General features: G+C 40.1%; 2 protein-coding genes across 2 annotated transcripts in view; one reads left to right on the top strand and one right to left on the bottom strand.

The window, feature by feature from the left end:
* Positions 1 to 858: 858 nt before the first annotated feature.
* On the bottom strand, positions 859 to 7,426 carry ecsit (ECSIT signaling integrator). Its single transcript, XM_035675607.1, has 8 exons — positions 7,315 to 7,426; positions 6,708 to 6,885; positions 5,929 to 6,334; positions 5,578 to 5,801; positions 3,191 to 3,248; positions 2,761 to 2,909; positions 1,456 to 1,561; positions 859 to 1,335 (listed from the first exon to the last, which is right to left on the bottom strand). The coding sequence occupies exons 2-8, from the start codon at positions 6,846 to 6,848 to the stop codon at positions 1,052 to 1,054; spliced, it is 1,368 nt and encodes a 455-aa protein (XP_035531500.1). The 5' UTR covers positions 6,849 to 6,885; positions 7,315 to 7,426; the 3' UTR covers positions 859 to 1,051.
* An 820-nt stretch (positions 7,427 to 8,246) lies between these two features.
* eml3 (EMAP like 3) overlaps positions 8,247 to 12,166 on the top strand; it is a gene marked incomplete in the record, with an annotated part of 43,325 nt that continues 39,405 nt past the window's right edge. The window contains 1 exon segment of the mRNA XM_035675062.1: positions 8,247 to 8,394. Within this exon segment, the coding sequence (XP_035530955.1) occupies positions 8,370 to 8,394 (25 nt within the window).

The following is a 12,166-nucleotide window of genomic DNA, read 5'->3' as shown; positions in this document are numbered from 1 at the left end:
TCCTCTTATATAATGATTATTAATGATGCATTATTCACATCCGTAGATAGCTCCATGTTAGACAGAAGTTTGTCATTTGTGAGTATTGAGGATCCAAAAGCTTTCCTGCATGAGTAGTAAATGGATGAACAATTGTATATTGGAGATGAACTCTGGAATGCATTCCCATGTTTTTGGATGATTTTCATTAAGAGTAAAAATGCTGAAATAATCTTCTGTTTGAGCACAAAGCTGTGGAGGAGACTGCTTACACAGCCACAACACAGTGTGAATAGCTTGAAGGGAGCGAGCTATTCTATCTTCTGAGAATGTAATTCTGACTTGATGACTTGTTTACCAGTTCAAAGGGAATGTTTAAATGCCTTTTCAGTAATAAACCTTTTCTACCTTTGGGCTTATTCTTTGAGATCTTTTTTAACACAATAATGGTCTCATTTGTTCTTGGAGTTGGACTTTACTCTGAAACTCTGGCTGGATAAGCCATTTATCGAAGCTCAAGCTACATTTTGTGCCATCACCACAATTGTCCTACTACCTCATTGTAGTTTTTTTTCAGGACGAAACGTGCAAAAAGTCCCCATATAGAGCCAGTGTTTGGTTTGTCTGTTCTGGGCTACTGTAGAAACACGAAGGAACCCACCTAAGAACCCACTCCCTCTGTAGATAAAAACAGCTCTTTCAAAGGTAATGAAAACTCAACAATTCCTATTTTCTGATGATTATACACTAATGAAAACATACCTATGAATGTTATATTCCATTTCTGACAATAGATCCTCCAAAGTGTTACATACTGCACCTTTAAGATTAATTAAAATGTATATTCTGCAATATTTTACACAGATTAAAATGAGGAAGCATTTTTAATGTAGTTTATTTGATTACTGATTAACATTAATCAGAGTAATCCTCAGGTTCTACTAAGCTTGTGTGTTCTATATTTAAATGAAGCACTAGTTCAGCATCTTACCCAGCATGGACACTTCTAACATCAGCCATACACTAAGTCATGATACTTTTGTCAGTCTCAACCACACAGTCTGACTGCTGTTCACTGTTTCATCCCCTGGCTTCTCCTCGGCGGTTCGTCTTCTACAATTTCTTTTTCAGTCTGTCTCTCTTCCCTCTGGGTCTCTGGGTCTGGCCTTTGGTGGTGGTGGCCTGACTCTGTGTCAGCTGCCCCCTGCAGCTCCTTGGGCCTGGCATCCAGGCGGAACAGAGTGGGGACCTGACCCAGGATGGGGTTGTTCTGCTGGAGGCCAGAGATCCACTGGTTGAGGGTGGCCTCGTCTTCCCTGCTGGTCATACACATGGCAAAGACTGGACCCTCATCCACTGGATACAAGACACAAAAGTGACAAGACCAACATTAATTTGGATGTCAACTGAATAACCACATCAGCTCTGAACACCAGCAGGAACAATCAATTGACAGCTTCAGTGTCAGTATCTTACAGTCTTCCACATCGAAGCTCTCTTCCTCCCCCAAGTCACGGTCCAAATCCAGGTCTAGCTGCAGAGGATAGAAGAAACACCTTTCTGGATCATAGGGCTCCTCTACCTGTGTAGGGAGTACATATACAGCTGTTAGAGTCTGAGACAAGTCTCTGCAGCAATGATGGAGACAGAGTTCAGTGTCTACCACTGTGCACGCTAAATATCTATTTTTTGGATGCAGTTGAGCAAGGGTCAGTTTTGATCAGGAATGTTCCTGAGAAGTGTCTGAGTGTCAGCTGCTATAAGAGCTGGGAATCATTAAATAGGAAGGAAAGTAGCTTTGATGCTTTCTTTGCTTTGCATTGTTCACGAGCGTTGGGAAGATCAGAGGAGCTTCTGTGAGAGGAAAGGACTTCCTACATTACTCACAATTCACTTATAGATGAGAGCAGCCGTACCTCACTTTCTTGTCTTCAGAACAACCACGTCCACTTTTGGGTAAAACAAGCTTCTGCATCGCATTTTGCACATCAAACAACAGACTTTCTTTACTTCCCCAAAAAGTAAAGAGAAACTCATTCATTTAGATAGATGAGAAGAGCAATCTATAACTACCCCACTTCTGATTCTGAAGTTCCGGGGACCACCTTCCCAAATAAAGGGGAAAAAAACTGCACTATAAATATCTAATATAATAAATATATATAAATACCACTGTCAGCTGACCAAGATAAATATACCATATAGCTAGCTTTCAAAGCAGAGTTAGATTGAGTTGTTAATGTTGTGATGACTTTCTGTTGTGTCTGAAGCACATCCCATTTTGATGGTTGTAGCGCCTCATTTGACAGGATTAAACCCCAGTAAACACAATGTGCTTTCGGCTCAGCATCACTGCCTGCAATAAATCCAGATTTAATTTAATCACTTTTTTTGTTTCAAAAACCGATCCATTTTGTGTCACTGCATCTGAGGGAACTAGCTAGCTATCAGTTGCATAATATTCAGCTGTAACCAGTGTATTTTTAAAATACAATATTTTAAAATGTTTATTTTGCTAGTTATTTAAAAATAACTAGAATTAAAAAAAAAAACCACATTATTATTTTCATCTAAATATTAGTATCACTGTCTCCACACACCACAAGCGTCCCCCCAGTGGGCTGGTTAAAAATGTCTGCATTAGGCAATCTTCTTAGTGACTTTTTAGGGAGGAATTAAATTAAGTAATGTAGGCAGGATTAAAGTTACAAAAACCACATCGTATAAGTAATACATATATAACTGTAATTTAATAATAAAAACAACTGAAGGTTTTCCCACCTTCTCGTCAGGCGGTGTGGGGTCAGCTCTGAGGATGTAGTAGTACACACATGTCTTCCTCAGCCACAGAGGGAAGGGGCCCTCCACAAACACTGGCTTGCTCGGGTTATGCTTGGCCAGTAGCTCCATCTGGCTGGGGCTCTGGATACCTGGGTCAACACAGGAAGGCAAGGAAACAAAGACAATGAACAAAAGTTTGGATATACATGGATATAATCCCAACATTGTACTAATGTAACAGTTTAAAGATGGAGGGAATTCCTGGTTCTAGTTTTTTCTTTTCCACTAACTCTTCTGCTGCAATTTTGTATTTATTATATTTGAATATATCTCAGCAGTATACTAAAATGTACTCTTAATCCCAGACTTCCATGAGCAGTCGGAATGCTGTGAAACCACTATAGCACATTAATGTGTGATGTTTCCATACCTATTACATGTGGAAGTGTGATCTGCTCCCCACTCTCTGTGATGTCTGTACAGGGCAGCTAGTGGGAAGAGAAAAAATAAAAAAATACATAATTTTCAGATTTTGTAATTGGTCACATTATTTTTGTTTTCTCAAATAATTAATAGTTCTGCTGCTTGCTGTCCACAATCCTCAATGCTAAGCTAGGCTAACCAAATCCTGACTCCAGATCTATACTTAAAGCCCCTACAAGGAACTTTCCTTTTGTCTTGATTCAGCCACTATAGACAAAAGCAGTAGTGTTTTCTACTGCCTTATTTAATTGATTTCAAAAGGGAATCCTCTGGCTCCTCCTAGTGCTCCTAATGGTATTTGCAAGAATTCACCGGCCTGAATGGAAACAACCAATCAGAGCCTTCAAGCCTCCAACCCAAAGCGTCTTTTCATCTTTCTCGGCTTGGTTATTTTTGTTTAGGCCCGGTGGATTCTCACAAATTCCATTAGGAGCTAGTCAGAGGAGGAGCCAGAGGAACCTGATTTTTTACAGATTATCTGTCTCATGTACTTCTGTCAGGATATAGTGAAAGTTTCAGCAAATATAAAAAGTTGTCTACTGCTGCTTTAAAGTAAAATAATCCAAACTCTTCCAGCTCAGGCATAAAATGATGATCTTTTGTGACCCCGTCTGCAAAACAAGATCGAGAAACGTAGCATTCAGACAAACACACACTCGACTGGTGACCTTATTGTGTGACCGATGATCAGAGGCGTGTCCGTTACACATTACTGATCATCATCATCCGCACTGTGTTTGTGTGTCGTAGGTCTATCAAGGCCCAGAGACAGACGCGGCGGTCTGCACCCACCACCCCGGAGGTCCCGTCTTCCACGAAGGGTAATACACAAAGAGTTAAAATGACTGCTGTGTGTTTCCACTTCTTCACTCCGGACATTGCAGAGGCATTATGCATAATCCGCCGTAACAAAATCATAATTACAATCTTTATTTGCACAACTCTCATTTCAAACTATAATTAGACAAGGCTTAGGCTTCTACAAAAGAAGGAATGTAAACAAAATTAAACTGAAGGCCGTGTAAGAAAAGCAAAAAACATAAAAGCTAAAATATGAAGAAAAAAAGGAAGATCAGACAGTTAATTAAAGATCTGAAACTATAAACAAATATGCAATATTACAAACAGAACTGCTCTTTGAATCACACAAAGTATATGAGCATCACTCTCCCATTGATGTGGTAACACTGCTGCTTGGTGCAGCCGTTCGGTTTCTAACCTGTGACACTTTGTTCTTTTTTTGTGTAGCTATAAGTACTGGAGCTGCTGCTGCATAAAGACAATAGATTTCAACGCTTTCCTCGATCAGAAAGGCTGCACCGCAGGGAAACACCGCTGGATCCCAAAGCAGGTACACACACCGCCTGGAGGGGAATACAGCATCAGTGGCAGGTAGAACAAAAGGAGAGCCTTTGGTCAAAGTTAGCAGGAAATGACCTTAAAAGCAGACACAGACATGATGATGACAACAAAACAGCCTCCACATTTTAAAATGACCCCTTTTTTTTTTGGAATGGACGTTGGTGTGTGCAGCTAGTTTGTTCATTCTACTGTGAGTTTTGATCAGAAAACAGCAAAACAACGAAGCTGAAAGCTAAAATGACTATAATGTTCAGTTTTTGTTTAATATACGCAACATGTCATCCGATCATAATGGGTAAAACCAGTGGTTCCCAACCCTTTTCCTTAACAGACCCCTTTTCTATCATTTAGTAACCTGACGCTCCCTGCTTAAGGGATTTAATGGATGTTTTATACTATATTCAAAACTGTATATTTAACTCAAATAGTGAATAGTTTATGTAAAACGAGTGATTTAGATGAATTTTGAGCAGATTATTTCCAGTTTAGGGAACTTTTTATACAATTCTCTGTCTGTATCATGTATTTTTTTTTATCATTTCTAACAATCATACAGACTTAATAGGCTTCTTTTGCTTTAAATTTAATGTTTTCTTTATTTTACATTTAAATTTCAATGTGCTACTTTTGAATTTTATTGTGTTACCCTGAGAGGTGTTTCCAATATTTTGNNGTCAGGATATAGTGAAAGTTTTTAAAGAATATGATTTTTTTTTTATATTTATATTTTTTATAAAAGTTACCTACTGCAGCTTTAATAATAACGCCATAGAAATAACCAATCTTCTCTCTGATCGTCTTGTTTGTTTATGTAGCTCATATAGAAGCATTAGTATTAAACTGAGACTGTTTCATAACCAGTTAAAACTCCTTGTAGAACATTTAGCTCACAGACATGAGATCAAAATCAATCACTTATTTTCCCAAATTTGAAAACCTATTCCCTTAAGTCCAATCTGAAGCTGGTTGTACCTGATACACAGTGACTTTAGCGTCCCGGTCATTAGCGATGCGAGTCAGGCTAAGGCGAGCCAGGTCCACTGGGTCTTCAGGCAACTGCTGGGGGATGGGGAAGGGGTTTATGTGTTTGAATTTGGGGAACCAGTACATGATGCGTTGGTACTTCCTCATGGGGTGGCCCTTCAGTCCAAATATCTGGACCAGCAGGACTTTGGTCTCAATGTTGGGCATGATACCTGAAATACAATCATTCAAACTTAAGACAGACAGGCACTGCTGTATACATTTCTCTATCTGGAATAACCCTCTCTAAATTCCAAAGCATTCCAGGAATTCCATAATCAGACTGTAAGAGACACCTACCATAGTTCTCCATCTGCTCCAGTATCTGCACTCCACACTCCTGCTGCCGGGGATAGTGGTTGAACATCCGCTGGACAAAGTTTACAGGCACGAACACCTCTTTGGGGAAAACGTCCAGTAGCTTGTTGTAGACTTCCAGGTCTCTCTCCACGCCGAACTCTGGCATCTTCTTCAGAGCGGCGTAGATGAACTCCACGTGACCCCGCCGCCTCACGTCTCTCTTGAGGAAGACATTCACCACTTTGATAAACGTGGCCTTGGTTTTGGCCTCCTTGGTCACCTGCTCAAACAGGTTATCGTAGGTGACCAGAGACCCGTCGCTCTTCTTGTTGTCCTCGTTGATGACCTCAGCCCGTACAGGTCGACTCTTTGCACATGCTGGGCTTCCATGGAAACGCCTCAACACCTACAAATGACAGTGGACTTTGTTCATATGGAGCTCAGCACTCTATGTACAGCGTACGTTCTGGCACGGTGTATATGGGATTGAGTCAGAATAAACTATAGTGTCTGTGTTCATGGCAATGAAGTAACATGTCACCCAGCGCAGTAATGTGATGTCTTTTTTATAGTGTTTGGACAACTATTGAGCTATATGGCACAGAGGAAAAAGGTATATCAGTATTTATGTATCCAGAATTGAAGACTGACCTCTCATCAATCAGGAAAGGTCTGAGTCATCCTTATGTGCTGTTCTGCCTTTCCTAATAACCTGTGCTTCACTAAAGACCAATATTTTAAACAGAGTCTGGATGCTATGTGTACAGACTGATGTATACCTGGTGCTGGGTGTTATGTAGAAAGTTGAGCTGAGTGGAGGAGGCTGACTGGAGCAGAGTGCCATACTGAGCAGCAGAACTGGCTGACTGGCCCACCAGTCTGAGACCCTGCAGCTGGAGCAGGCAGCGGGCACACTTCATGGTAGAGCCATCACACACTGACCTTCAGGAAACAAAACTGCACAGGGACAATGAACAGGACAGGGACAACATTCAGAGATGTTCAAATCAATTGCAGCATTTAAGGTAACTTAGTCTATTTTACTCCCATAATGACAGCACAATGTCTGTAGTTGTGGAAGATGATTGTGACTGACTAAATGTTTACATAACTAAATGACGTAAAAATAATGTTTGATGAATTTATGTAAGCCGATATGAAGAGTGGCCCCGATTTATTCATAAACGCTCTTTAGTCAACTTATATCGCGCATAAATATTTACCAAGAGGTATAAAACCATTAAACTGACACATTATTGAATGAGGTTTCACACATAAATTGGGGCGTATTAAGGCAAAGTGTCGCGCAATTATTATAAAGAACTGATATTCTGTAATACATGCCTTATATACATATTAGACATATATAGATATACTTGTACACACCATTCATGCTGACGAACGTACGAAGAAATTAGTCTCCTTCAGAAATCACTCCGTGGACACCTCCATGTTGAAAAGCCGGCTTAACATCCTGGTGCCACACACATTCGCTTCCCCCGAACAACATAAACATCGCAAACAGTTTCCGCAAGCCCCGACTCTATACATCCTTCTTTACAGTTAATACGTGTTTTGGGGTATTGAATTCTTTCATATATTCCTCTTAAATTGATGTGTCGTAAATGTATTTTGGCGCCTATATTTGCAAAAGATATATTAAGTGTACGTTTCCTCTTGCTGTGGAGGCAAAATGGGAGCAAATGTGCACTAGACTTTGTTAAAACTAACATGTTTAAACAAACGTGTGGCAAATAAAACCTAATAAAAAGGTTAAATGTGTTTAACTTTATGTTTTAAGTATCAATTAGGTCTAATTAAGATGCGCGTGCGCTATACAACCCTGCCGCCTGGTGGTGACAAACGCCTTCCTAACAAATACAGACTCCGCTTTTATTTGACAGGCACTGAGGGAGCCTGAAAAAGTTGTGTTGCAAGTTTCAAACGGCACTACTCTGGTACACAGTACACTACATATAAGTACTGTTTACTGAGTCACAGTGACTGAGGCAATAAGTGTTAGAGTTAGTTAAAATTATGGAACCTTTGACATTATCTCAGCATGGTGCTTAGATGGCGTCAAGGTAGCCATATTGAGGTCTAGGACTTCCGGGGGACGCTTTCATTCCTTCAACTAGCGATGTGTTTGTTTTTTACTAAGTTATTTTATTCAATTTTATCATTGTAATTGTAGTTATTCCACACTACATTTACACGTGCACGTGATTTAGGAATTGAATTGTAATGCTTTGTGTGGTTTAATAAACAATAGCGCTTTATTTACAGGAAAACTTTACCCGTTTCCGGTGTTGTTGTTGCTAACCCTGGCAGTTTGACAGTCCCCAGTGTGTGACTTCTGACACTCCTCTCTCAGCATGGAAAACCCACCTCAGTTCAGGCTGTACCCCTAGAAAAACTTCAAGCTACTTAAACTTCGGATTATGGATTCCTCTACAAACAGTTTGGGTGAGTAAAGCGACGAAAACGTCTTTTGTGTTTTAGTGTTTTAACTGACAGCATTAGCATTGTGGAAAGTTGACTGACTGTGAGCTCGGATGTGCTGTTCATGTCGTTAAGGAGGGAACACTTTACCAAACTACTTTTAAAAATTGGCAGTAATTGTATTATTTTTCGGCAAACGCACATACATCGGACAGAATCATTTGTAGCATTTTATAAAATTGTAAAATGTTCTGCTTCATTCGGCATACTGTAAATTTTTCTTTAATCCGTACATCTTTAAAAAGACAGCTTTTAATTTGATAAACTTTTATGCGTCGTAGTTGCCGCCGCATTCCTCGCTACATTTTAGTAGAAGAGGATAGTGGGAAAACAGGCGGGCTCCTACAAAATGTTGACATATTAAGGACATTTTCTGATTCTTGTGGCTTCTCGGACAAAACCGAATTAAATAATTTCACATGAACATTTCCCACTGTCTTACGGTTTATTCGGCTGTAAATGTAAACTCATTTTTTAAATAGTGAAAAAATGAGGGCACTTGATTTAGAGCTGCAAGCTCTGTTGCGAAATGACAGGACCGCTGTGTAAGTGTGTAGGTGTGCAGGACCTGTCGCATATCCTGAAGTGTTAGTAAACCACTAACGTTATAGTTTTCTATCGCTAGATAGTTTCGGTTTTTAGCGCGTGATACTTGTCTAACGTTTGCCTCGTTTTCAAACAGCTTTTTATTTTGGCACGCAGGGTCAAATCAAATTCGAGGCGTGTGGTTTTACTTTTTTTTCTGTGTTTCTTCATCCCTCGGTTGTGACTAATGTGAACAGACAGCAGAGTTTGTTACTTCATGAAACATTCCGTTGTATTAAAATGTTAAAAGGAACGTTTTTTTAATGATGTTTTGAATTGCTGATAGCTGAGGTCCTGGCTGTATGTTTCCAACTGCCGCATTGACAGACCACCAGCAGAGCTGTCAGGAGATCAGAGAGAACTCTGCTGTCTGGTTAAAAATACAAAAAAGGTCTAATGCTTTACACCATTTATGTCTGTCCGTGCCTATGCACAAGCAGTTTCTCCTAAATTAAACAGAAAAATGAGTGTACACATCTTGCTCTCCAAGTCAAGTTGCATTTTGCAGGCAAGCAACAATCCTGAGTGTTTCAAAAGCTCTGCCCACAATGCTGACAGTTTAACAGGAGCTATATAACGCTGTTGCACAATACTGCTTTTGTTGCACATCTGTAGGCCATGCTGTCCCACCTTGTGTGCTGATGTTGTGTTTACTTGCCTTGTAAAATGGTGGGGCGGCAAGGCACTGGGGAACAGTAAATATCACATGGGGACGCCCGCCAGCATCTGTGGGCAAGGCTGCTGTTGCTCAGTGCTGGAAAGTGCAGCGCGGAGGCTTCCACTCTTCTCAATGAAGGTCTCTGTCTTTAATGCTAATTATCTTGCACTAATGAAGAAGATTTAATAACTCTGAAAAGCTGATTCTGGCGTGCTGTGTTACACATCTGTCTGTGTCTCACTGTCAGCTGACTGGCTTGCATCATATCATGGGTCAGATGATGTGAACAACTCACTGTTAGGTTTAGTGATGCACTGATAACAAGCAGATACCAAATATTTTGATCCTCCCCTATTGTCAAATATGTAAGTTATGCAGTTTGGTTAGAGTCTTTCTACGGTTGCAGGGACAAAAGGTCAACGTAAGAAGACGCATCCATGTCAAGGAAGCATTATCGTAGGCCTGGGTGATAAGTCACAGTGTTTATATTTATACGATATCGATGCAGTATCACAATATTTTAAAAGTATGCAAAATAACATATAAAAACAGTTGTTGTTTAAGGCAGTGACATGTTTTGGGGTTACAATTCAATATATTGCAATACTGTAAGCAAGGCGATATATCAGGATTTATTTGAATCTAATTTTAGGAAAACTGTCCACAATATGTATACAGTCAGAGCTGGCATGGGATGATTTTAATGAAATTTAATGTCACGATGACCTTGGCCAAAATAATTGTGATGATATTATCACAATAATCATGAAAATATATGTAATACTTTTAAAATGGCACTAAAACATACTGGAAGAGCTTTACATTTAATTAAGAAACACATATTTATTGCATCACAGATAGGGACCTCATCTCCCTGCTCTTTATTTTCAATCTTTTACTATTTCCACACATCCTGTGGTTTTTTGTTGTTGTGGGGATTCAATGGGCAAGCCAAGCCTTCAGCCATGGTGACAGGATTGGGATTTTGGAACGGCTGGAAAGATGTGTGCTCCCCCGTCCCCTTACTGCTGGACAGGAGCAACACGAGCACAGCCGATGGCTCATGAGATTGCCAGTGTCTGTTCAGTGTGTGTGTCCTCGGATGCTCTGCTCAGGTTAGCCATTCTAATAGTAGCACTCTTTTCTTCATCTGTGACCCACATACCTAAATATCTGTATACCAAACAAACAGGAAGCTCAAATTCATCGCATCCTGTGAGATCTTTCCTAGAAAAGAACTACATCCACCAGACACTGAAGCTGCGTCCCAGTTGCACGCTAAAATGTATGCATCTCGCTCGTTCTTTCAAAATGCCAGCATGCACACTAAAATCTCTTGATTCCAAACCGTGGTGTTGATGGACAGAAATGGAGTCGCTGCTCACAGCTGAGAAAACAAACCGTGCTTTTGTGGGTGGACAAATCTTCTGGTCACAGCTTACGAAACAAAAAACAAAGAAGGTGAATCTTTGCCAAACACAGTTTTGAAAACAAAATACCGGTTGATGCTTTTACAAAACAATTAACCCCTTGCATACAGCCAAAAACTGTATACATGAGTAGTGTCCTAGCACTATAATACATAGTTTACAGTATGTCCTGATAGTAATTGTCAGTGTTGTGTTTTTTTTACAGTTACAAGAAACCAGTTCATGTTTTTGTACTTAAAATGAAATTATGCAACACCTTGTTTGAAATACAGAAGGTTCTGAAGAAGGAGCTTGAACTCGACCCGGTTTCCCTCCTTCTGGGTCTTCCCAGTGATCGTGTAACTCAAATTATGCAACGCATAAATGTCAATCAAACTGCAACTTTGGAATTCCACTGCCAACTAAAGATTCAGTATTTATTTTTTACCACCATCTGCAACTTATCAGATTGTTTTGCAGCTATGAGTAGCTTGTTTCCTTTGTGCACTGCATTGTGGGACAACGGAGTCCATCAACAGCTCATTCAATCAAGTAGATTTAGTATGCATATACTTCTACTTTAAGCGTAATTTCAGTGTATTACAACTTTAATTACAGCCTGTCTGATTGTCAGACTTGCCCATTTTTCTTGTTAGACTGTTGTAGGGATGTCTTTGTGTTCCCAGATCTCAGTATTAACTTTTAACTGTGTGCATTATTCACCATTATCCAACTTATAGTAAAGATCACGAAGAAACGTTGCCCTTCTTTCAGTGTGAATAACACATTAGGGATATAGTAGCAGTTGTGAAGAGATCAGCAGGAAGTTGCATCAGCAGATGGCAGCTATTTGAGTGTTTTTCCCAGAATGTTGTAATAGTGCTTCTTTTCAGAAGAGCAGGCATGCTGTTTTGCTCGAGTCTGGAGGTGGACAGTCAGTTTCTGTCTCTCAGGGCTGGGTATTAAATTAAATGTGTATGTAGCGGTCCCCCTCCAGCCAAACATGTTCTCCCTGTTCCTACAGTGTGATGTCTGAATGGTGTCTGTGCAGAGTCTGACACTGGAAGGATGTTTTCACATTCAT

Source organism: Morone saxatilis, unplaced genomic scaffold (assembly GCF_004916995.1).
Source record: "Morone saxatilis isolate NCDOM2014 unplaced genomic scaffold, NCSU_SB_2.0 Contig4, whole genome shotgun sequence".
Taxonomy (NCBI): Eukaryota; Metazoa; Chordata; class Actinopteri; family Moronidae; genus Morone; species Morone saxatilis.
Note: the sequence above shows the minus strand (reverse complement) of the source record. Positions and strands in the feature narration are given on the sequence as shown.